Raw genomic sequence first — 26,390 nt, forward strand, 5'->3', positions numbered from 1 at the left:
CTGACTGAGGGAATCTCTGTAAAGGTCAATGGAGAGGGTGGAGAATGTGGTAAAATGAGGGAAAGCCGGGATATTGCCCAGAGGGACAATCTGTTATTGTCTACAAAACCCTTTAACCTTTTCAGCACAGAGGAGGAGCTTTATGGTTATGAGCGGCAAAAACCAGGAGATGAGGCTGGAGCGGAGGGGTTAAAAATGCATTTAATAGTGCAGTATATCTAATCACCTATACAATGGGAGAAGCGTGACATAAAAAGTGCAATTTATTGTATTTTCAGCCATGAGATGAGTCCAATTTATAAAGATATAATAAACATTTTTATCAGCTGTAGCTAAAGGTGACAATACCTCTAACACTTTTATTGGTACCATTTAATGTTCCATATAAGGTATTGAGAAACTTTGAAAGTTTTCTAAGTGGGATGAAATGGGAAAAAATGCAATTCAAGCGATCGGTTTTTTAATTTTCTTTGTTTTATTTTTCATTTTGGTGTTCACAATGCAGTAAAAATTTAGACGTTCACTTTATTCTTTCATTGACTTTATTGAAAAGCTGTAGTTTTTATTGGCACCATTATGGGGTACATACAACTTCTTGATTCACTTTTTTCTTGAGTGACAGGGTGGCAAAAAAACCCTGCAATTCTGGCCTTATAGATTCTCTTTTTCTTACGGCGTTCACTTTGCAGGATAAGTAATGCAATATTTGATAGCTCAGACTTTTCAGTATGCGGCAATATCAATTATTATTTTACTTACTGTTTCGATTTTTTTTTAATATCCGAAAACGTGGAAGAGGTTTTTTTGTACTTTTAATATTTAATCTTTTAAAAAAATATTGCAACACAATAAAAGTTATTTATACTTTTTTTAATCCCATAGGGAACTTCAACTTGCGATTGTCTGATCGCTTGTACAATATACTGCAATACTTCAGCATTGCAGTACATTGTGTTTCTGATGATAGGCAGGATTTAATAGACTAAGATTCAGGGCAGGCTTGTGAGCCTTCACAAGGCAACTTATGATAGTGTTGAAAAAGGACGGGGCACCGGAGGGCCTCCCAATCCAGCTAGCAGCTTAGATGTTGTGGTGAACATTAACTGCAGCATCTACGCTGTTAAAAGGCTGCTATAAGCTCGGCTCCCAAGCCCCCTTTCTACTCACCCTGCAGATTATTGATGTACATGTACATCATTGGTCATTAAAAGGGTATTCTCGTCTCGGGAATTCTAGTTCAAGGTGTTCGAAATCACAAAACTATTTACTCCCCCATAAAATGTTTATTTCCAAAAGGCTCCGTTCTCCAAATATTGAAAATATTGATTCTGCTGTCCTCTGGTTATTTATTGCTCGCTGCCAGGAAAATGGACCATCTCTTCTATGGAAAGAAATAGTAGAGGAGGCCGGCGCTTGAGCACTTCTTTTATCTAAATCTGGTGGCAGGGATCTCAGGAGTGGATGCACACTATCTTTCGGCCCGGCCACCAGCCGCTGGTCCCCTTTACTATTTCTTTCCATAGAACAGGTGGTCGTTTTCACTGACAATGGGCAGTATGCAACCAGAAGACAGAGGAATCAATAACTGCAATATCTGGAGAACAGAGCATTTTGGAAATAAAAGGTTATGGGTGAGTGCATTGGTTAGCAATTTTAAACACACTGAAATAGGGTTCCTGAGACGGGTATATCCCTGGAAGGGGTTTAGGCCGAGCCTATACAAAGTCATTTTTGCTATTTTTCTTAACAGCTAGTGTTGAGCGATTATTGCAAATCAGGTCTTAAATGACCGACCTAATTATAAAAAATAATTATGAAACAAGACTCCCAATTCCATCTTAAATTAAAATCAATGGGAGTAAAAATCAGGTTCCCTAATTTGGCCTCTAAAATGTCCTTTGAACAATGGAGGAGGTGGTGGCGGCCAAGTGGTTAGCACTGCTGGCCTGCAGCGGTCAGATTGAAACCTAGAACTCCATTTCCTTTCCAAGCAGAATGCTGATATTTTTGCTAAAAATCAGATGGGGAGCATCCAATCCAATTGAGCAAAAATCCAATCAACACTATTAACAGCAGCTCAGGTAATATGGCTGCCTCCATAATCTTAGGAGGCGAACATCTTAAAGGAACAATTTGGTTATGTAGACATCAAATCATTTTAATCCGCTCTTAACACTGCTGGAAACAAAAATATCAGATTGTAACAATCACCCCCCAATCATATTCAACCATCCCAAGACACAATGTAGAATAGGAAACATTTTTGAGAACGGTTGCTTGTTTAATCACGTCTTCCTCAATCGTATGCCTCATCATCAAAGTCTTCATCCAACTGTGCTCATGAGGTCCTCTATTAGACGCTTACTCCCCATGATACAGGCCTTTATAGGGCATTAAATAAATACTAGAAAATGACCCTGTGCATCGACATCTATAGGTGTCATGACCATGGCTTGAGGCACTGGGAAGGCAAGTAAGTCTTCACTTGAAGAACCAGTCCACCCTGGGATACAATATGGAAGGCCAGTGGTCTTCACCTGTCATTATTTAGTATAGTCCAGTGTATTCAGTGTAACAGTAGAACATAGTCCTGTATGGATTTAGGGATGGGCAACTCAGTCACCACCTGAGACAACTGGCATTCACCAAGGCTGCCTCTCACTGCTCTCCTTGCCAAAGATTTCAGAGTGCCTGGTACTGAGCACAGCTTGATAAGGCGCTGACAAAGACGGGCATCACGGGCAGCTTCAGGGGGCACACCGCCTTCTCTCTTCAACCTGAGGGTACCACAAGCTCTGTGCAGCAGTTCAAGGCATTCCTCCTCCCTCTCACCACCCAGGCGTCTACCCATCAGAACTGCAAGACGCCCTGCTGGGTACTGACCTTTGAGGTTAAGAGTGTCAGGCTGTGCCCCATACTCCAGGAGCAGCTGCACGCTCTCTAGGTTGCCATTAATAGCTGCCCAGCTCAGTGGAGTGTCCTGGTTGTAGTCTCTGGCGTTGACCTTTGCGCCTCCATCTAGCAACGCCTGTACACAGTCGTCCATATTTTTGAAAGCTGCCCAGTGTAATGGAGTGTCCTGGTTACCATCTAGAGCATTGGGATCGGCGCCATATTCCAGGAGTATCTCAACGCAGGTCTCGTCTTTTTCTGCTGCATAGTGCAAAGCCGTGCGCTGGTATCCATCGAGTGCATTCACCTGCGAGACAGAGAATACAGTCATCTATAATCCAGGACCTATACAGATCTAATACTTATCACAGCTGAGGGTTTGTACCAAGCCGTATTTACATGGACAAGTGTGATACTATCCGAGAAACCCGTACCGATATTGCATTTGAAAACCTGCGATTTTGCCTGTGAGTGCAATGCGTTTTGCAATAGAAAAAGAACTGCATTGCTTCACATGTGATCTTCATGTGCGTGAAAATAGCATGTTGCTTTAATAGGGGGAAAAAAAAAAAAAAATCACATCTACATGAGAGGGTGTGGTGATTTTTTTTATTGCTCCAATAGAAAATAATGTCAACATGGTTCAAAACTAGTACGAGATTCAAAAATCACAGCAAGCCCTATCAGTGCAAGCGAAAAATCACTCATGTAAATTAACCGGTGGAAATCAATGAGTTATTTTCCCATGTGAGTTCCATCCATATCACAATCGGACAGAACTCGCACAAGAATATCGGTCGTGTAAATACCGCCTCAGTATATCCAGTCTAGACGATCCTCTGCATCACAAACCTCTCTCCTATCTTGATAGTTTGCTACAATGTATTGGACATTTCTGCTCACAGAAGGTATCTAGACTGGCTACAATTGTAGCAAGTCCTCAGCCATAAGAAATATGTTTGTAGAGGTCTTCAGACTCTGATGTAACTCAGAATGTTTTCAATTCACTGATAGCAAGCAGAAATACTGCCAGGGCACGTTTATATCAGCGTTAGAAAGTACAGTTTTCTTGCTCTGTTCAAGGAGCAGAAAAATGTCACCCCCTAGCTGAACGGTTTCGTCTGATGACAGAACCGAATGGCGTCAAACAGACCCCTATTGACTATACTGGGGTCCATTCGATTTACGGCCAGAGGTCCGGCATTTTGCCATTATTTATAGGATGAAATAGCAAGACTTGCTGCGCCATTTCATTGTGCTTTCTAGTGGAAATCAGCAATGGAGATTTTGAATAGAACCTCCAATGCTGATGTGGACGGACTTTAAATGATAAAAAACAAAGTTGCAGAGCTTTTCGTTACATGATGATTAAAGTGACCCTCCAGTTCCGGACAAACCACTGCCAATCCAGCCAGCACGTACTGTCTTTGACTTCCTGATGCATGCTATGCATTGGTAGTACACAGTAATCGGAGTAGCGGTACAGCCACCTATATGAGACTGCAGTGTCACTTTAAGATCTATGGACATAAAACTGGAATCCCCCTTTAAGAAGGTTCAGGGTACTGACATTAGCTCCATTCTCCAAGAGCAGCTCCATGCAGTCGGCGTCGCACACCATGCAAGCGCTGTGCAGAGGCATCAGGGTATCATGAGGACTATTGACGTCGGCCCCCTGTGGACAGACAGGTTCAAAAGAGGAAAGTTATGGAAAAGGGTGCATAGAAATAATGTATTGTCACCAATAGTGATTTATCACATGTAGCCATTTATAAAGCACACACATGGGTCCAAGTAAAGAAATTCAGCGACCTTGGACAGCTGAGTGACAGCGGAAACCATAAGTGGCTATAACAGTTACCATCCAGCTTTCCGATACACAGATGTAACTAATGGCTTGTTCACACCACGCTACAGGCTACGTTCTGGGGTTCCTTCTCAATTCCAAAAAATTCAGACAAAACTCCAAGACAAAGTCCTGAACGTAATCTTTAGCATGATGTGAACAGGCCGTAAAGAAAACGCTGAAGGTAATTTTTAAAGTGACCCTCCAGGCTTGGACAAACAAAGATGGCGAAGCACTTCGCTACTTATCTGATACACACTGTGCTTTAGCATGCATTGGTAGTCTAAAGGCCCATTTAGACACAACGATTATCGCTTAAAAGCCATCTTTTGAGCAATAATCGTTGCCTCTAAACGCAAAGCCATCATGCACTGTTCGTTCATCGCTCATTTCTAGCTAGCTAGAAATGAGCGATGCGCCTTATCAGCACAGCACGCTGTAATGCTGCTGGCAATTCTCAGCGGGACACCAGCTGAAAGCACGGAGAACAATGCAGCTGTTTGCATATTCAAAACAACTGCATTGTTCTCCAAGCAATAGCGGTGGTATCCCGCTCCACCTGCATAATTCTTAAGTAGCTAATTAGCTACTTAGAGTTATGCAAAGATGATCGCTCAAAACTGTCACTCAAACTGTGGTATGAGCAATTTTTGAGCGATCATTGCTCCGTGTAAATGGGCCTTAAGACTCTCCATGCTGCTCTAAAGGCCCTTTTACACGGTGACAATGATCGGGTGTGGCAGTGCTCGAGAGTCATCCCAGTAATAATTGACCCTGTACATCACATAGGAACGATGATTGTTCAGTGAATGGAGCTGGAGTGGGCCGGAGATCACTCCAGTCGCCTGCCTCCATTTACAGTAAACAGGCAGTTGTTCATAGATGAGACTGCCTGTTCACACAGAACGATCAGCTTTCAGTTTATATGCCTGCAGAAAGTGAATGATGAACAATAAGCAAACAAATTATTTTTCATTGTTTAGACTCCTGCAATCCAGCGAGAATTTGAATGATTATCATCCAATGTAAAAAGGACCAAACTGGCCAGTGTTGCTCACATGGGCAGCACTGGCCAATCAAAGCAGCGTGTAGTGTCTTAACCCTTTCCAATCCAATGCCCTCGACGGACATTAAGATCTCCCTGCATGGCTCTGATGTCAGACAAGGGCTGACACGTTTCCAACAGTATGCAGGACAGCTCTCCGATGCTGGAGGCTGTTCTGTATATGTATGTTAGAGTATACAGGACAGCGCTCCATCGGATGGCATACATATGCAGAGCACTCTCCTGCATACTGTTAGAATCGGAGTTATGCTGGGAAATCTTAATGTCGGACGAGGGACGACACTGGATTAGAAATTAATTTTGAAAAAATTGCTAATGAAATCATCATGACATCATTTTTATGTGTTTCTGTTGAGTAATTCCAAGAAATCCACAATGCACTTTGCCACCCAAAATAAGTAAGGGCAGGAGAGTGTGCGGGTGGCAGGGAAATTGGATTGGAAAGGGTTAAGACTAATGACGCATACTAATGCACAGTGTACATCAGGTAATCAGGAGCCATCTTCGTCTAGGGCCGGAGAGTCGCTTTAACAGCTTTGTATGGTGACGCTGCCAATTTAAGCCCCCCCTGACATCATGGATCACTCACGGCTCCCGTCTCTCTTCACTCACTTTGCGGATAAGGGACTCTACGGTGTCTCCAGGCAGGGACCGGATGGAGGAGATGGTCCGTATCAACCTCTCTGAGAGGGAGCACTTCTTGTACGTGTGGAGCATGATCAACGATCTATAAGAAAATATACACATAGCGGAAAGGGTTAATTTGTAATCAGATTACAGGTCTTCATATGAAATTAAAAAATCCTCCGTAATCATGCTCTTCACCCAATCTGTCATAGCTAACCCCGGGAAAGATGGGTCCCCGCAGTAAATATGGGCCCTTCATTCAAACCCATCTGTCATATCTGATCCCAGGAAAGCTGGGTAACAACCATTATCGCTTTGATTGCAGCTTACACAGCTTTCTCAAAACCTGAATAGCAAGTCTGCAATAAACACAGATCCTTGACTCGCTCCCATCTATCATATCTAACAGCTAGAAAGCTGAGGAAGAACCAATATATCTGCCATTCCAGTTAGACAGTGTGCTTCATCCGCAGTGTGCTGGAAAAGCTGGGTGACGACTATTACAGCCTCCATTATGCAGCTTTCTCCAAACCTGAATGGCACGTATTAGGTAGATATAGGTCCTTATCTCCCCCCCCCCCCCCCATATATCATATCCAACCCTAGGAAAGCTGGGTGACAAATGATACCATTCAGGGTTGGAGAAAGATGAGTAAACTGGAAAGGTGGAGGTATTGTCTGTCACCCAGCTTTCCCAGGGTTGGATATGATATATGGGGGTAAGGACCTGTATTTACTGCAGACGTACCATTCAGGAAAAGAGATGAGTAAACTGGAACGGTGGTGGTAAGTCTGCTGTAATTATGAACCCTTAATTCACATCCCTCTGTCATATCTGATCCCGGGAAAGCTGAACAACCATTATCGCCTCCATGACATCTTTATCCAACCCTGAATGGCAAGTCTGTGGTATATTTCAGTCTTTGATTCCCCTCATCTGTCACATCCGACCTGGAAAAGCTTGGTGACATACAAGATCTCCACCGTTCTAGGTTACTCAGCTTTCTCAAACCCTGCATGACAGACCTGCAGTAGACATATATCCATAATTCACCCCGTTTATCATATCTGATCCAGGGAAAGTTGGGTGACAACCACTATAGCCACCATTCCAGCTTATACAACTTTCTCCAACCCTGAATAATGACAAAAGATGTATTACTGTAGAGGAGCCAAGGAAAAGCTGGATAAGCTATACCAGCGGCCATATTGGTTAGCACCCAACTTTCCCACAAGACCGAAACAACTAAGAAACTGCTGAAAATCCTTTTCTTAAGCACTTTTAAGATGATGACGACTTGAGGATTCCTACGGGAGCTTCTTAAGTAGAGGAATGCAGAGTAGATGCAGGATATGAATGATGCAGGAAGGTTCCCTGTCTTGGCCTGGTCTCCCCTTTCCGCACACTCTTCCTGCGGTCCCCGGGGGGATCGCTGAGGTGCTCTTTCCTGCCTTCACTCACCCTCAGGGGAGGCTCCCTGCCTCTGGCACTCAGCGGGCACATGAGACGGACCAAGGCGATGCCTCCTAGGGCTGCTTTTAATGGATGAAGAGCAGAGAGCGTCTCCTTCCATTAATTCTTCCTCAGATGGGATGAAATATTCAGCAGGAGGAGGAGGAGGGGGACAGAAGAACCGGGCTTCCTCGTAGGCAAAAAGAGCGCTCTGCCAAATCCTCACACACGGCAAATATTAGGGGAGACTTTAACCAGTTTGTTGCCGGGGGGAGCAGCTGTAGATTGCTCGTCCCACAGTACAGGACATGACAGGACTGGGAGCGATGCGTTAACGTACAGCAGCTGGAATCTGTCAGCTACATGACGGGAGATAGGCCATTTACTGCGCGCCCAACTTATAGCTGCGTTCAGATCCCCTTAGAAATTTTAGCACATGTGACACACGAGGCGAACATGAAGCCGTGCCGTATCCAACGTGACATACAGCAGACGCTACATGTAGCGGGAAAGGGACTCTATTTGCGCTGACATCTCAAGTGAATGAGAAAAAAAGGCGAATTAACTAAATGTGAAAGAATGCAAGTGAGGGCTCATTCACATCTGCGTTGGGGGCTCCTGGTAAACATCATGGACAACATAGTATAGCATGCTGCACTATTTAGTCTAGGGGAATGTTGGACAGCATTATAGAAGCCGGACAGACCCCATTGTAGTCAATGGGGTTCAATCGGTTCCATCACAAGATGCCTCCGTTCCAGCCAGGGGTTCTGTATTTCTACTCCCATGAGGGAAGGAGAAAACAGAATTCATAAATGGCGATGTGAACGAGACTAAGGACTGGAAACTGAGCTTATATATAGGGAGCTTGTTAGCAAATTCTACATATTTAAAGGGAACCTGTCACCGGGATCATGCTGCCCGAACCATGGGTACCATAAGCTCAGGACTGGTATGCCCATTACCCTCCTGTATCCATTACTCTTAAATACTACACTTTGAAGTTTGACTCGGAACGGAGCTCCGAGTCGTAGAGGCGGGCCGCGCTGGCTTCTCCCTGCCCACAGCATGTTGATTGACAGATCTCTCCCTATATACAAAAATATGCATGATGCGGGTGGGGAAAAGATGGAGTGGCCTATCTCCTTGACTCGGAGTCTAGTTCCAAGTCAAACCTCAAAGTGCTCTTCTGAAATGCCACAGCCCGTGCTTTGAGCAGCATGAACCAGTGGCCGGTTCACTATAACGCATGTAGCATATATGTCAAAGAGGGGAACCGCAGGCGAGTCTATTCCTCCGAGATCTCTCCCTCCCTCTCTCCCCCCCGCAACTCACCTGTCACCTGCGCCGGCCCCGAATCTTTAGGGACGAGCGGGGAGATACTCGGCTAAGGCACTACTCGCTTGAGTAACGTGCCTTAGCGAGTATACTCGCTCATCTCTAGTCCCAACACCTCCTAACAGTCTGGTCAGAACAGTCCGGTGGGGGACAATTCATTGATATGACCATCCAGCTTCTCACTGCCCAATAATGCGCCCCTCTCAGACTCTGGTAACGGGGTGAAATCTCTTCTCTGTGTCATAGAGACGTCTAGTGGTCAACAAGCTCCACATAAGCGCAAGAAGAGGTTACTATACACAAGGAGCCTCCGAGAGCCTTTATAGGCCAAGGGGGAAACTACTTTTAAGGCCTCAGATGGCAAGACTGTTCATCTAATCACCCACACCTCTCATCATTTGTATATCTGCCTGAGATGGAACTGCATGCTGAGCCTTGCAGCAAAATGACAACAACTTGTGTCTACTGACGCAGTAGATTTGCCACAGTGTGGATATGCAACGGCAATCCGTGGCAAATACGCACTGTGTGAACCCAGGCTAAGTGTTCCGTTCTCCTACAGCACCCCCACAGGTGAAATGAAGCATTACACAGTATATAAATAAATAGGTTGCCCATGTAATGCACATACTCCTCATGAGTAACTCACGCTTTCATGGCCATTCTGTCTAACAGATGACAGTCCTGACCAGGTGAGCCCTCTGACAACTGCTTTAAATAATGACCATATACACGAACATACGACATTGATCATTATCTAGTTTTTTCCTCAGTTGTCCATTGATTTTAACAGTTAAAACCACTGGATGGAAAATGGATTTTGTCCCAGAGAATTCTACATAAATAACACATGCAACAGACAATAAGGTATCAGCTGCATCCCAGCAAAATAGATGTATGCAGAACCTAAATACAGTACATTTCCTGGAACTAACTGCATGGACAGCACAGCAGCAGCGCAAATGTCATTACTTATGGAGAGGAAAACCAGCAGTGCCACCTGGTGGAGAGAAGGAGCACTGCATATAACAATACGCAATTCCACCTACTAGACTATATATTTGTACGGGGTGGTGATAGCCACTCACTTACAACTAAAATTCTGTTTATCTTAAGGTCTTTTATGTCTTATTTTGTAAGTGTTCCCTTGTTACAACCCCCTGAATTGGAGAGGTTGGTAACATGAATGAGGCAGATAGATAGGGTGCCTCTCCTGTGTGGCACAATCCAGCTGGATGAAAAAAGTGGCATATATTGTAGAATATACGAGGTGGTACCTAAATTAACAGGACTCTTCATCTGGTGGTGGGGTGTTACTAGTACAGCTTCTGTTGCTAGGTATTGTCTGCAGAAGAGGCGGTATGCTGGCCGGCGTTATTGCGGATGGTTGCGCTTGGCTCCATTTAGTTTTTTCCCCCAACAAGTTGTTCAGTCTTTCGCCTGTTTTGCGATGGTGGATTCATACAAAGAACGTGTGAACAACATCCACTGGTTTCTTTGGTGTAAGAGGGATCGTGTGCTCAGAAGTTGTTACATGGGGCCAAAAAGTCAACCAAAGTTTTTATTGGAAAGTCCTGAAGAGGTTGCATCCCAATTTGAGGCGATTGGTTCTTCCATCTGGACAACGCACCTGCCTTCATAGTGTTAAGTAATTTCTGACGAAAACCGTCATGACCCGCTCGCTGCACCCTCCGTATTCACCCCATCTCACTCCGTGCAACTTTATTTTATTTTCTCTCGTAACAAGAGATGTCAAAGAAAACATTCTTCTGATGTTGAAGTGAAACAAAAAATGGTACAAATACCAAAAGAGATCAATAATGGGTTAAATATTTGGACAAATGTATAGCTTCAGATGGAAAGGCGGGTATTAGAGATGAGCGAGCACGCTCGGATAAGCCAGTTACTCGCTCTTCTTGAGCAACTGCATTCTTGTCCGAGTGTGCTCGGGGAGGGCGGCAGGGGTGAGCGGGGGGCAGCGGCGTGGGGAGAGAGACAGCTGCCCCCCCACCCCCCCCCCCCGAGCACGCTCGGACAAGAATACAGTTACTCGAGAAGAGCGAGTAACTGGCTTACCCGAGCGTGCTCGCTCATCTCTAGCGGGTATCACATCTGCGCTCAGATCCGGCTCAAAGTAACAGTAGAAAAAGTGCTGCATCAAGCAACTTTTCTTCTTTCCAAAAGTTGGGCAGCTGAGCGGAAACCCAACGGAACCCAATATAGTCAATGAGGTCCGTTCAGGGCTGTTTGGTTCCGTCCTAGGGAGGGGGGTAAAAGAAGGCACGAGCGCACTGCGGATCGCTTGCTTCCACTGAGATCCATGGAGCCCATTTGTGCAGAATCCACAATAAAATGCTGCGATTTCTTTTCCGAGCGTGGCATCCGCAAATCAAATCCGCAGGTGTTAAGTGAAGTGTGGACGCCCTATGCTTCCCTTTGGGCGGCTTGAACTGTGGATCGTCCCGCCCCTGGGACAGTGGGCCTAATAAGAGTTCCTTCAGATGTGTGCATGCGCAAATCCGCTAGTGTGAAGGAAAAAGCAAAAATACATGCCTTTCAATGGCTGCGTTTTTCAGTGGGATATCCGCAATACGAATCCAGCTGTGTGAGCGCAAAACTCATGAATATGAACTCCATTCTTATTCACACGAGTGATGCTGTGAGCGCGTTCTATCTTCCGTTTCCCCGATAGCCATCGTTTTCAATGGGACCTCACATGGCCCTCGCATTCCGTGCAATGTGATGTTTCCCATTGAAACCAATATGAAACACTTGCGATCCTCTGATGTGCGTGAAACGCCCGACTGCAGACCGCGATGTCACAGAAGTGATGCGAGGAGTTTTTAAATGAGAAGCCCCTCGCCTCAGCGTGAAAAAACGCAGTGTGGCAAGTGCGATATCGAGCAATATAGCGCTCCTCTGTGTGAATTTGGCCTTGGACCAGCGTCACATGAGCATAGCGTTTTCCAAAATGAACAATGTTTTTTCGTCTGCGCATTGGCGTATTTTACTGTACTTTTTACACGCACGGGGCATCGGCATTTCCGCGAGGGGAAAAAAAAAGCACACCAATTGAAATTGCTAATTAGTCTAATTAGTTTCAGATGTGTCCCTTTCCTGCACACTTAGGCTGCCTTCACACTGGCGAGAAAATTGCGCGAGATTTGTGTGTTGGCAGACGTACAAATATGAGACCAATTCATTGGAATGGGTTCATACACATGAGCGATGTTTTCGGACATGGAACCGCGATGCTATGCGGGAAGCAAATGGCGGCATGTTCTATCCTGAATGGGGTTCATATGACTGCACCAATACGCCCGTGTGTAGAGCGCCTGAGGGTGTATTTACACGGGCGGGCCATGAAGATCAGGCCTATATCGCACTTTTCAGGCTTCTGCGAAGTGTTTCCGCATTAAAAATGCATGATACGCATCACTGTACGTGTTTTTTACGAGCGCGACAAAAGAAAAACGTGCTTTTTTACGCATTTTTACGTGAGCACGATGTGATTTTTTTTGGCTCCCATACAGAATAATGCGCAATTGTTGTACAGAATCACGCAAAAATAGGACATGCTGTGATTTTTCGACCTCACACTATCGGTGCGAGCGAAAAATCACTGGTAATTTCAAGGCACACGTTTTGTGCGTCTCGCAATCGCACAGAAAGCGCATATTATTATCGCGCCTGTGTAAATGAAGCCCAAGGGAGTCCCAGTGAATGGGTTTTAATTGCGGAATCTGCAATCGCCGTCTGCACGGACCTTCCACGGCAAAACGTAAGCAATGACAGGCAAGTAGTTTCAATTTTTCCTTCGTACTTCCGGATACAAATTGCGTATTCTGCGAGTGGAAGAAAAATCGCAGCATGGCTGCATCTAAGTCAAAGGAGGCATCCGAACTGCTGCCCATACGCAATTAAAGTGCGTATGGGCTGTGGGAACCCTGCATGCTCTATTTTCCTGCGCACCCAATGGGGATGCGCAAAAGCACGCAAAATACACCAACGCAAAAAAGCATCATTCGTTGTACAAAAAGACTACGCTCAAGCGCCCGCAAATACACGTACGCTCGTGTAACGCTAATCTAAGGCGCCAAATACACAGAAAATCCTCCAATAATTTTGAAAAACAGCTGACTACACCCCTCCCTCATGTGACTCAGGACTGCCATGACACCACTAATGCTCTGCACTACAACTCCCAGCATACTGTGCGCAGACCAGCACTACCACGCGCTGTACAGCCATTGGGACTAATACACACCGCACACTCACCTACAGCACCGCACAAACCAGCTCAAGACCGAAGACGGTGTGGACACAGCTTCAGCCAATCAGGAGTCTGCAAAGTTAGACTGGCGGTCGGCTGCACCAATAGCTGAAGACGCAGGTGAGTAGGCGGGCCTACAGACAAGAGGGTCATTGACGTAATAGATATACGTTTTCTTACTAATTTGGTCAGTGCGGTGCGCCGTACGTCGCCATATTTGGTATTGGCAGCTGGTGTCCTGTATCGCTTGGTGCTGCAGCAGCTGCCTGTGCAGTTCCTCCTTATAGTCTGAGCAACTAGTATAGTAACAGGAATTGTTTGTGTAAAGTACAACTCGAATAAAAGGGCATCAAAACAATGGTACTGACTACAAGTGTAAGCAGTTGCCCATAGCAACCAGCCAGCTCAATTATATCAATATCAATGCTGCTCTATTATAATGAGATGATATTTGATTGGTTGCTATGAGTAATGGTGTCACTTTAAATCTTCGCTTGAGATCCATGTATTAGCTACATGTTGTATCCTCAGGATAGCTCATCGGTATCACATTAGTGAGGCCCATGGCTGGAAACCCGATGATCAGCAGTTTTTAACCACTTAAGGACTCTGACCTTTTTATTTTTTCGTTTTTTTCTCCACACTTAAAAAAAAAAAAAAAAAAATCATAACTAATGATGAGCGAGCATACTCGAGAGAAAAGGTTCGGGTGCCGGCAAGGAGCTCTCTCCCTCTCTCCCCCGCTCCCCCCTGCTGACTGCCGCAACTCACCGTTCCCCCGCGCCGGCACCCGAACCTTCTCTCGAGCGGGCAGGTACTCGCTAAGGGCAATGCTCGCTCGAGCAATTGCCCTTAGCGAGTATGCTCGCTCATCTCTAATCATAACTCTTTTATGTATCCTGTGGCTGTATGAAGGCTTGTTTTTTGTAGGACGAGTTGTATTTTTCAATGGTATTATGCAATGTACAATATAATGTACTGAAAAACTTTAAAAAAAAATCTAAGTAGAGTGAAATGGAAAAAAATGCAATTACACCATCTTTGGGGGACTCTTGTTTCTTCTGTGTACACACTGCAGCAAGAATGACAAGATCATTTTATTCTATGGGTCACTACGATTACTATGATACCAAATGTATATAGTTTTTTTTTTGCTACTTTTTTTCTACTTTTAGAAATAAAATATCTTTGGAAAAAATAAAATAATTTTCTTCCGCCATCTTCTGACAGCCATAACTTTTTTACTTTTCATCTGACATTGTTGTGTGAGGGCTCATTTTTTGTGGGAATGTCCTGTAGATTCTCTTGGTACATATGACTTTTTGATCGCTCTTTATTCCATATTTTCTGTTGCCAAGATGCGTGTTTGTATCCCATCTTTAGAGGATATGTGATAGTCGCACAACATGTGATGGGGTTGTTCAAGCCAGCCGATGTCTTTATGGACTCAGGGCTAATGCCCACGGACGGATTTCTGCCACGTTTCCCGCAGTGGAAATCTGCGGCATTATCTCGCAGCTAATAGGTTCTATTGAATCTAATAGCCTTCTGCCTTCTAATGCTCACGCTGCGGAATTCTACAGGGTGAAAGAAATCGTGGCATGTTCTATCTTCTGTGGAAATACGCGCGGTCGGCTTCCATTGTAGCCAATCTGTCCTGTGATACGTCAGCTGTGAGCCTACTGCACATGAGCATCGGCTCGCCGGACGAGACTCTCGCAGCGGATCCGGAGATGTGAGTATGGGGTCTTTGCGGGGCACCGTGTCAAACTCCGCTGCAGTATTCCGCTGGCGAAGTCCGACACGGCCGTGGACATGAGGCCTCATTCATACACATGTTTTCCGACATGTTTAAAAACTTTTTATAAAAATGCTATTAACGTCAACAGTTTTTCATAGGTTATTTACAACCTAATTTTCTAGCGTTTCTTCTCTGAAAGCCTCTAAGGCCCCCTGCATGACAGAATCGGATCCGGCATGCGGGATCCGGCATGCGGGATCCAACCCTGTGCCCAGTCGGTGACCCTGCTTACCTGACTGGATACTTCTTGTCCTGTACTGCAGGAGCACCGGCCGGCGTGCATGCGCAGTACAGATAAAGCCGCACCTTCGCTAGTCGATGACGTGGATCTTGCAACCCTTCTGCAGTGCTCCCTGCGGAAGGGCCGCGGGAAGGACAGCTTCCATTGACTTCAATGGAAGCCGTCAGTGCGAAAAACCGCACAGAATGGAGCATGCAGCGATTTTTCTGCCACAAGTGGAAATTTCTGCTCGTGTGCAGGAAGCAGTGGGACTCCATAGGTGGCTATGGGCGGTATTCGCTGCGGAATCCGGGGGCAGCCGTCTAAATATGGCATTAGTACTCTGTTGTATTTTTATTCCAACCTTAACATGAAGCGTTAAATCAATACTGACGAGCAAATACTCGGTTAATGTAATATATCTCCGTATCAGAATGGGAGAGAAGGAATGCTAATTAACCATGGAGCTAATGCGTATCATGTTTATTTAGTGCCTGTGTTAATAGGTGTTGCTAAATCTTGGTCGCCAACAACATTATATCCAGGGAAGTGTGTTTAGTAGATTACACTGTAGGCGGATTATGACTCGCATTAATATCACACAGGAGGATACGGACAGACCTGGGGTGAATTATCTATATCACTTGTAAGTACTGAACTGCATTTATTTTTCATGTCCTTATTTAAAAAACGGATATTAGACAGATTAGGAATTATAGGCGGGATTTTTGATGATAGCATGTATCAAGGGGGTCATATAATTTGGGTCCCAAGAGCAACGACCTTACATAGAGGAATCACCATTAGAGATGAGCAAGTATACTCGCTAAGGCTAACTACTCGAGCGAGTAGTGCCTTAGCCGAGTATCCTCCCGCTCGTCTGTAAAGATTCGGGGGGCGGGGAGCGGCGGGGGAGAGCAGGGAGGAACAGAGGGGAGATCTCTCTCTCCCTCTCCCCCCCCCCCCCGCTCCCCCTTGCTCACCGCCGCAACTAACCTGTCATCCACGCTGGCAGCCGAATCTTTACTGACGAGCGGGAGGATACTCGGCTAAGGCACTACTCGCTCGAGTAGTTAGCCTTAGCGAGTATACTCGCTCATCTCTAATCACCATGCATTGAAATCAATAGTAAATACGGAAACTACGGGAAGGTTGGCTCGGGATTTGCTTATTCATTGCTGTGAGCAGGAACCAGACACCCATGCACTTGGGATTGCGGTAGTTTAAGCAATGTTTGACATGGGTTTGTTGGGTCCACCAGAGAAGATGATATGTCTCTGAGCAGTTTATTTGCATCGTAACGTTTGTTGTTACCGTAGCACATCCAGGATATATTATCAGTAAGGTCTAATAGGCCAGGCTATTTTTACACTGTTTTTTAATGTTTTACTTCATTTTGGGTTTCCATCTTTTCTGCAAAGAACTGCATAGGGACATAAACCGTGACAGAATCATAAGGTATAATATGTGAGACAGAGACCTTCTGTTTTAGAAGGTGTCCGCCAAATAGGTCTCCATTTAAAACGTTAAACTTTAGTGTTCCATCCTGGTTTCTGACCCTGTGCAATTTTCTCAAGAGAAGTCATAAAACCGAAGACAGAAAGTGGTATTAGGTACAAAAACAATGTGAAAGTAGCCTTATTTGTTAATAATTCCTAGTGGCAAGTGACTGGCTCTACATTCTCCAAAACCTATGAGCTTGTCTTCTGCTGGAACATTGGGGACCACCAGAGTATTGTCTATGGTGGCGGGCAAGGTTGACCCTGGGTCTGAGCAGACAGAACCCCACCGATCATATATTTAGGCATCTACTACTAAAAATTCACCTACTTTTTCACATCTATAGTCTTTATTTTACAAGGTAGAATTAGGGTGTTGTGTTGTCAAGACTTTCACCTATGGAACGATTAGGTTTGGAAAAGTGACAACTTTCCTGAGCAAGAATATGTTTAGTAGGAAGTGCATAAGGATGAGAAAGCTTCTCCCAAGGTTTCATGAGAGTGATACATTTTTTTGTAAATGGCCTTTTCATGTTGAATATCAATTGCAACTACAATTGGCCTGAAAGTACCAGAATTGATCTACAGCAGGGGTCCCCAACTCCAGTCCTCAGGGACCACCAACAGGTCATGTTTTCAGGATCTCTTATAGTAAAAACACCTGTAGCAATGTCTGAGGCACCGACAATAATTACATCACCTGTGCAACACTGAGGAAATCCTGAAAACATGACCTGTTAGTGGTCCCTGAGGACTGGAGTTGGAGAACCCTGATCTACAGGATAGCTCTGTGTCTTTTTCAGAATGATGGACAGCTCTCTGGAATTTTCTCGCCAAAAGGAAGATCTAGTCCGGACAGTAAGGAGTCTTCAAGTAGCTTCACAGAACACTCTTCAAAAAACCGTCCCTCTTCTTTCTTCTCAGCCTGGACTTGGCCTTTTGAAACCTTCACATGTACAGCAACTCTCCAAAAAGACCACTCAAGTCTGCCGAGACCTTGAAGATGTGGGTAACCTGCTTTTGTTCCGTCAGAATGAGTTTACTCAAAAAATATTGGTGCCTCGGAAAGGGGGTGCATCTTCCCTTCACTGGTGTTCAGATGGCTCCCTCTACGTATGTGGAGATAATGGTCCTTATGTCCATTTAATGAATAGCCATGGGAAACCCACTCAGGCTCTCCACTGCTGTGATGATGTTCTCTTTCTTCCAGACTGTGTTACCATGACTCGTCTTGGTGCTGTAGCAGTCACTGACCTAGTTGAGGGTACAGTCCGAATTTACAATCCAAATTCACAGCCACCTTGGATTAAAGTAGGTGGTAATTTTAAGTCTCCAACGAGCATTGCTGTGGACTCCTCTGGACGGATCCTAGTAGCTGAATACACCTCTGGGGAAGTGCAAGCTTTCCATGTGAACCGAGCTTATCACATACATGGAGTCAAAAAAACCTCAGGACTTCAAGGGCCCCAGTATATTTGCTCGACACCAGATGGGGGCTTTGCAGTTAGTGAAGAGTGTGGAGATGTGAAGTTATTTACATCAAATCTAAAATTATCCGCTTCCCTTTCAGAAACTTACCAACATGAGTTTGGAAATCCGACAGGAATATGCGCCGATCCTGAAGGAAATATTTTAGTAGCAGATGCCCAAAAAAGAAGCATCACCCTCTTTCCACCCAGCGGGTCACCCATTTGCATCGTTTCCCAGGGTCTTTGTAAACCAGCAGGAATAACATGTTCGCCTTTTGGGCTCTTGTATGTGGCTGACTCCGGTGATAATTGTGTAAAGGTTTACAAATACCGTGCAAAGCCATACTACACTGCCACCAGCCCCCGTTGATTGGGAGATGCCCCCCCCCCTTAAATGCTAATGTGTTAAGTTCATTAAAGATTTACTATTCCCTCTAGCACATCTCTTTATCGGGATCCCATGGGGTCAGTATTGTAGTAGTTAGTGATGGTATATGAAACATACTCATCTAATTTTTGAAAGAACAACAAGTAGATGGGTCTCAACATGAACCCCTTTCCTCAAAGAAGATTGTCATTACTGATCCAAACCATGTTGCAGTCATTAGTGCATATCAATTTTATGTCTGTTATACCAATAACGATTTGTCCCAACTGATCATTTTAAAGGGCTTGGTTCATGAACAACATTTATGATCACTGGGGTTCCGACTGCTGGGACCCCCACCGATCATTAGAATGGAGTCCTGAGAGGCAGTTGAATGGAGCAGTGGTCATGCGCGGACCCTGATTTTCCCTTTCATGTATATAGGACTGACGGAGATAGATGAGCAAAGGGCTTGGCTATCTTCATCAGTCATATAAACATTAAATGGACCTGTCGTGTGTCTGCACGACCATGGCTCTATTCAAAATCCTAGTAAATGTAGCTCAGGACTAGAGATGAGCGAGCATACTTGCTAAGGACAATTACTCGAGCAAGTATTGTCCTTAGCGAGTACCTGCCCGCTCAGAAGAAAAGATTCGGGTGCCGGCGCAGGTGAGCGGTCAGTTGCGGGAGTGAGCGGGGGGGGGGGGGGGGGAGAGGGAGAGATCTCCCCTCCGTTCCCCCCTGCTCTCCCCCGCCGCTCCCCACCCCCCGCGGGCACCCGAATCTTTTCTTCCGAGCAGGCAGGTACTCGCTAAGGACAATGCTCGCTCGAGTAATTGTCCTTAGCGAGTATGCGCGCTCATCTCTACTCAGGACCAATGTTCTAGTGATGGAGGGGGTCCCAGTGGTTGAACCCACAGTAATCATACATTTATCCTGTGGATAGGTGATTAATCTTGTTCTTGGGTCAACCCTTTAATATTCACTATACAGATTTATATTAAACAGATTGTCTTATCACAGACAATTAGTGTTGAGTGAACCGCACCAACAGAACCCTGTTTCAGGTAGAACTTTACTTAAAGGAGATGTCCCGAGGCAGCAAGTGGGTCTATACACTTCTGTATGGCCATAATAATGCACTTTGTAATGTACATTGTGCATTAATTATGAGCCATACAGAAGTTATAAAAAGTTTTATACTTACCTGCTCCGTTGCTGGCGTCCTCGTCTCCATAGAGCCGACTAATTTTTGGCCTCCGATGGCCAAATTAGCCGCGCTTGCGCAGTCCGGGTCTTCAGCTTTCTTCTATGGAGCCGCTCGTGCCAGAGAGGGGCTCCGTGTAGCTCCGCCCCGTCACGTGCCGATTCCAGCCAATCAGGAGGCTGGAATCGGCAGTGGACCGCACAGAAGAGCTGCGGTCCACGAAGGTAGAAGATCCCGGCGGCCATCTTCAGCGGTAAGTATTGAAGTCACCGGACCGCCGGGATTCAGGTAAGCGCTGTGCGGGTGGTTTTTTTAACCCCTGCATCGGGGTTGTCTCGCGCCGAACGGGGGGGGGGGTTAAAAAAAAAAAAAAACGTTTCGGCGCGGGACATCTCCTTTAAAGTTTGCTGTGGCATGGAACTGCTTCGAACTTTTAGGAAAGTTCTACCCAAAACAGGGTTCTACTGGTTTCGTTCGCTCAACACTGGTGTATAAAAGTGCATTAAGAGACATAAAAGCCCTGTATAACACTACCAGAGTGTTATACAGGGCTTTTATGTCTCTTAGGGTGAATTCACACGAACGTATATCGGCTCGGTTTTCACGCCGAGCCAATATACGTTGTCCTCATGTGCAGGGGGGAGGGAGGATGGAAGAGCCAGGAGCAGGAACTGAGCTCCCGCCCCCTCTCTGCCTCCTCTCCACCCCTCTGCACTATTTGCAATGGGGAGAGCCGGGACGTGGGCGGAGCTAATTTGTGCCATTTAGCCCCGCCCCCGTCCCACCTCCTTTCATTGCAAATAGTGCAGAGGGGTGGAGACGAGGCAGAGAGGGGGCGGGAGTTCAGTTCCTGCTCCTGGCTCTTCCATCCTCCCCCCCCTGCAGATGAGAACGACATATATCGGCTCGGCGTGAAAACCGAGCAGATATACGTTCGTGGGAATGCACCCTTAGGGTGCGGGCAGACGAGCGTAGGCGTATTTACGTTCGCACGAGCGCAACGTATAATCGCCCGAGCGATCGTTTTTCACCGATCACGACCAGAGCTAGAAAGCGTATTTTCGTTTGTTCCTACTTTGCAAACGGTCTTTTCGGCGATCGAATATGCATTGGCGCGTATTTCGGTCGCATATGTTCCGTTTTTTTTCGAATTGCCGTTTTTACGCGCCCTAAAATCGCCCATGTGAACGAATACATTCGAAACCATTGCCTCAGATGGTCACGTATATACGTTTGGTCGCAAAAACGCGCCGTTTATGCGCTCGTCTGCCCGCACCCTTAGTGTTATATACTGGCTTTAATGGTTTTGGCAAACTTCCTGTTCAGTTTGAACAAATTTGGACCAAACCGAACGTTCTGCAAAAGTTCGGTGAGCCTGCTGAACTAAACTTTTCAAAAGTTCACTCGTCACTACAGACAATCCCCCAAATAATCTCCACTAAATATATTTTCTCCCTATAGAGTTCGCTGCAGGTGAAATATATTATTACATGGAGGCCATTTAGATGGCTTCTTGTTGCTCGCAGCTCTTTGCTCTGGAGCATAAAAGCGGGTCCTGAGCGGGGTCAGTGGTTGTCTGGATGGACAACAGTTTTAATATCACTTGTGACTAGAAATACTCTTGGTTAACAATACTGATCCAGAATATCTTCATATACTGTATATATTATTATTATATTATTGGATGTTTGGAATATATTTTGACATTTTTATACTATATATGGTTTTGGGCCTCAATTGGATTATATAGTTGTACTTTTACGATTTTGTATATTTTTTACAAAAAATTGAATTCTAAAATAAATGATTGCGGCATTAAATACATATTTATCTCCAGTCTTATATCATGTGTGCTTATGATAAACCAGTGGGAACAAGTTATGTACAAGTGATAGGCATTACAATTTCCTGGTCCAAATAGGTCGTCATTTTAGAGAAAATAACAATAAACTGTCATTTTTTAAATAAATAAGTGTTGTAAAGTCAGGCCATGGTTCTGTTAGGACACTCAGCATGCCCCCATAAATTATGCCAGCTAGATTACTCCTGTAAACTGTGCCAGCCAGGGGGCGTAACTATAGTGGGTGCAGAGGATGCGGTTGCCCTTGGGGCTTGGAGTTTTAGGGGTCCATAAATTCCCCTTTCCCCATGTGAGGAAACCAGTAATTTAACCCTTCCCAATCCAGTTTGTATCCTGGTTTTCCTAGGGGGCTTACTCTTTTTCTGCTGTTATACAACAGCGCCATATGCTGGCTACAGCCAGTACTGCATGAGGTAACACTTTGGATAGGCTCTAACAGCAGAGAGGCTGGCAATATACAGTAAGAGAACCCTGACAAACGTCTTCCAACATTAGAGCTGTACAGCCTTAAATCATAATGTCTTTAGACGTCAGATAGTGGATTAGAAAGAGTTAAATGAAGAATTACAATTGGGGGGCCCAGTTACAGATTTTGCTTTGCGACCCACCAGCTTCAAGTTATAGTCCATCTAGACCTGATAATTTCTCATTTGAACAAGTGTTTATACGAGCAGGAACATTGTTGACTCATTCAAACGAGAAATCATTCAGTCATTCACATTCGCTGTATAAGTGAATGAGAAAAACTGAACGATCAGTATTTAAAATGAACGATACCAACAATGATTTTTATGCCAGCATAGAATGAACAAAGAATAAAAAGTGAACGATTTATCATTAGACGTTCGGTCCTTGACTGTGTTTACACTGAGCTATATCGTTCATTTTCGCTTGTAAAGGGCCTATTTAGACTCAATAATTCTTGCTTAAAGCCGTCTTTTGAGCAAGAATCGTTGGGTCTAAACGCGCAGTTTTCGTTAACGATGCGTCTTATGAGTTCTCAGCGGGATAAAGCTAATACTATTGTTTCAGCTGGTATCCCACTCGGAGAACACAGCAGAAGTATGAAGAAGACAGCACTCCAGCTTCTTCTGTATACCCCGCTAGGAGCGCTTAGCTGTATACCAGCTAAGCGCTCCATGAACACAGCAGACTTATACAGAAGACAGCGCTCCAGCTGTGTTCTGCATACCTCGCTCGGAGCAATGAGCTATACACCAGCTGAGCGCTCTGTAAAACACAGCAGGAGTATGCAGAAGACAGCTCTCCAGCTGTGTTCTGCATACCTCGCTCGGAGTGCCCAGCTGGATACCAGCTGAGCTCTCCGAGAAGACAACAGCTGTATGCAGAAGATAGCAGTCCCGCTTGTCTTCTGCATACAGTGTAAGCCTTCATTTACACACTTATGCAAAGTGAACGCTCAAAACTGTCACTCAAACTGCTGTTTCAGCGAATTTCGAGCGATCATCTTACCACGTAAATGCACACAACGATTATCGCTCAAAAGATGTCTTTTGAGCGATAATTGTTACGTCTAAATGGGCCTTAAAAGGGCCTTTACACTTCTGGTGCCATTCAGAGTGCCCACAAGAGTTGTGTCAGCTAGAGTGCTACAAACGCTAGTCCCATTTAGAGTTCTTCCGTGAATGGCACTTTCTAGACTGCTATCATATAGAGTGCCAGCCTGAGAATCCATATACTCAGTATTGTCTGCAAGCGTGCCCCTTTAATTGTGCCTTCCTATCTGACAGGCAGTTCCCAACTTTGTGCGAGACTTTCTGCCAGGAGGGTTGCCACATGCGGTAAACAGCTTATACACAAATGTTACAGGCTTTATTATTTGGGCGTGTAACATTTTTGCAACAGCAGCACATGAACAGTTAGGGCGGTTGCCCAGTAGCCCATAAAGGAGGGCGGATGTTTTGTTATCAGTAGTGGTTCAGGTCTGTGATGCCGTTACATACATCCCCTGTGCTGTCTGTAAGTATATAACATATATGCTGTCATTTTATTATTATAGTACACACTCGTCTATATGTAATAGCACTCTATGAATCAGTGAATTGTTGGATGGTACACGACTGGCGTTTGGCGTTGTGTTGAATGGTTTAGCTTTATTGGATTACTAAGCAGTCCTTTATTTAATTACTATAAAGTGTCATTATACTGTTCAGCTTGTAATAAGGTTATTGCTCCATTACAGTCGCCATTATTAGATTACTTTACGTTCTGATAGAATACGCTATTTATTATCAGCCTACGCTTTGTATCTGCTTAATATCATACCGCTGTGTTATACTATCATACCCATCAGTGCCTTGCTGCATTTAATCAATGCTCTATTACTTTTATTGAAATGTTAGCAAATTCTTAGTGCAACTGCATTTGTAATTCCCCCTTGCCCAGTGTTGGAATGTGATCTAGAGGTGGCAGGAAGGGGGCACTCCGAGGAATGCCCTCTACCCGGATTTTCAAACAGCTGGTTAGGGAGGGTGCTGAGAGTCAGACCCCTGCCGAGCTGCTTATTGATAACCACCGTGGATAAGTACTTTAAACGGTTAAGGACTAGAGATGAGTGAGTATACTCGCTAAGGCACATTACTTGAGCGAGTAGTGCCTTAGCCGAGTATCTCCCCGCTCGTCTTTAAAGATTCGGGGGCTGGCGGCGGGCGGGGAGCGACGGGGGAGACCGTGGAGGAACCGAGGGGAGATCTCTCTCTCTCCCCCCCCCGCTCCCCGCCGCAACTCACCTGTCACCCGCGCCGGCCCCCAAATCTTTAGAGACGAGCGGGGAGATACTCGGCTAAGGCACTACTCGCTCGAGTAATGTGCCTTTGCGAGTATACTCGCTCATCTCTATTAAGGACCAAGCATCGTAAATATGTGGCGCTTGGTTCTGGGCTTTAATTCCGCACCATACTAAATATATGGCACGAGATTAAAGCTTGGGCTCCTACAATCTAGCAGGAACAGGTCAGGTGCCCAGCTGTAAGACACATCTGAAGACCTGAAGGAGAAGACATGGTTTTTAACCACTTCTGCCTTCTCTTTTACAGGCCACATAGCACTCAATGAGCGCCAGAGGCGTAACTTGAAGCTCCCGGGCCCCGATGCAAAACTTGTAACAGGGCCCCCAACTATAATGCTTTACTTATAGTACTGGGTTCCCTATATGGAGAAGAGAGGCCTTATGGGCCCCCTAAGGCTAAGGGGCCGGGTGCAACCGCATCCCCTGCATCCTCTACAGGCACGCCCCTTGTGATGAGCAATTAGTGGTATAATTGCCAGGATGGGGATGAGTTCACCAAAACTATTGTGAATCATGACTGCTGATTCCAACTCCCATGAAACTCAATGGGAGTAAAAATCATTTAGTATAAATATGGATTATTCAGTTATTCTCATTCACTGGTACAGCGGACTGAGTGATCCCGTAAGAATATAAATAAAGGATTTATCTTTTTTTAAACTGACCGCCCGAGCTAACTGTGTCATCGTTTGCTCATTCGCTCAGGCAAGCAATTTCTCATTCCATCTAAAGGCACCCTTAGACTGCCTATGGATCATAATACACAGTGTGCATCAGGCAGCCAGAGAAGTGGTGCAGCCATATTCATTTGTCCAGGCCCAAAGAGTCACTTTAAATACTTACGTTAGGCCACCAATATTTAAATGCTGTACCAGCATACAAATTCTAGTTCCAGCGGCAGCAATTGCAGTGATCACTCTTGATCATGATCACCATGTAAGGAGAGATCCAGATTAAAAAAACACCACGACCACAATGTATGTTTCTAATTTATTTTTTTTTATTGGAATGGCAATAAGCAACATTGTAATTAAATAGCCGGTAATAATAAGTTACACAATGGTCACAATGACTCTCAGGTCAGGCACAGTGGAAACTTGCTGCAGCCATTCTGACCTGCCCACCACTGTCCTGAGATGAAAGCCACCGGACCCAAAGATCCAGAGGAAGGCGAAGAAAACCCCCGGAGAGTTATACCTCAGGGGGAAAAATAATTCCTTCCTGACCCCACATGTGGCGATCGGATATCACCCTGGATCTAAAATAACCTGATGCATATTGCTATATATACATATATATAACATACAACAGTTGTCCTACTCCTAAGAGCTTACAATCTAATATAACAATAGCCGCCTTGCTTTTAAGAACTTAAAATTGAACACAATAGACATTCTGTTCCTGAGAGTTTACACTTTAGGGTGACTACCCACTACAGTTTTTTTTCACTGCTCAGGAGCAGCGATTAGCAAAAAAGTTGGCGCTCCCCATAGTCGAGGCACCGCTTAGGAGCAGCGGGTGGCCAAAAAGTTGGCCCTCCCCGTAGTCGAGGCACCGCTCAGGAGCAGCGAGTGGCCAAAAGGTTGGCCCTCCCCGTAGTCGAGGCACCGCTCAGGAGCAGCGAGTGGCCAAAAGGTTGGCCCTCCCCGTAGTCGAGGC

At 45.2% G+C, this 26,390-nt stretch overlaps 2 protein-coding genes across 3 annotated transcripts in view; one reads left to right on the top strand and one right to left on the bottom strand.

The window, feature by feature from the left end:
• Positions 1 to 452: 452 nt before the first annotated feature.
• ASB8 (ankyrin repeat and SOCS box containing 8) lies at positions 453 to 13,581 on the bottom strand. Of its 2 annotated transcripts, none has more exons than XM_066576521.1 (4): positions 13,501 to 13,581; positions 6,417 to 6,531; positions 4,463 to 4,567; positions 453 to 3,199 (listed from the first exon to the last, which is right to left on the bottom strand). In XM_066576521.1, the coding sequence occupies exons 2-4, from the start codon at positions 6,519 to 6,521 to the stop codon at positions 2,567 to 2,569; spliced, it is 843 nt and encodes a 280-aa protein (XP_066432618.1). In that variant the 5' UTR covers positions 6,522 to 6,531; positions 13,501 to 13,581; the 3' UTR covers positions 453 to 2,566. The 2 variants fall into 2 exon arrangements, with proteins under 2 accessions (XP_066432618.1, XP_066432619.1); XM_066576522.1 differs by lacking the exon at positions 13,501 to 13,581 and adding an exon at positions 7,894 to 8,090.
• A 10,289-nt stretch (positions 13,582 to 23,870) lies between these two features.
• Positions 23,871 to 26,390, top strand: part of PIGQ (phosphatidylinositol glycan anchor biosynthesis class Q) — a 53,635-nt gene continuing 51,115 nt past the window's right edge. Inside the window, exon 1 of the mRNA XM_066576524.1 lies at positions 23,871 to 23,902. The gene's annotated coding sequence lies outside the window, so the exon portion shown is untranslated. The remainder of the gene's footprint in view (positions 23,903 to 26,390) is intronic.

This window comes from Eleutherodactylus coqui, chromosome 8 (assembly GCF_035609145.1).
Source record: "Eleutherodactylus coqui strain aEleCoq1 chromosome 8, aEleCoq1.hap1, whole genome shotgun sequence".
Taxonomy (NCBI): Eukaryota; Metazoa; Chordata; class Amphibia; order Anura; family Eleutherodactylidae; genus Eleutherodactylus; species Eleutherodactylus coqui.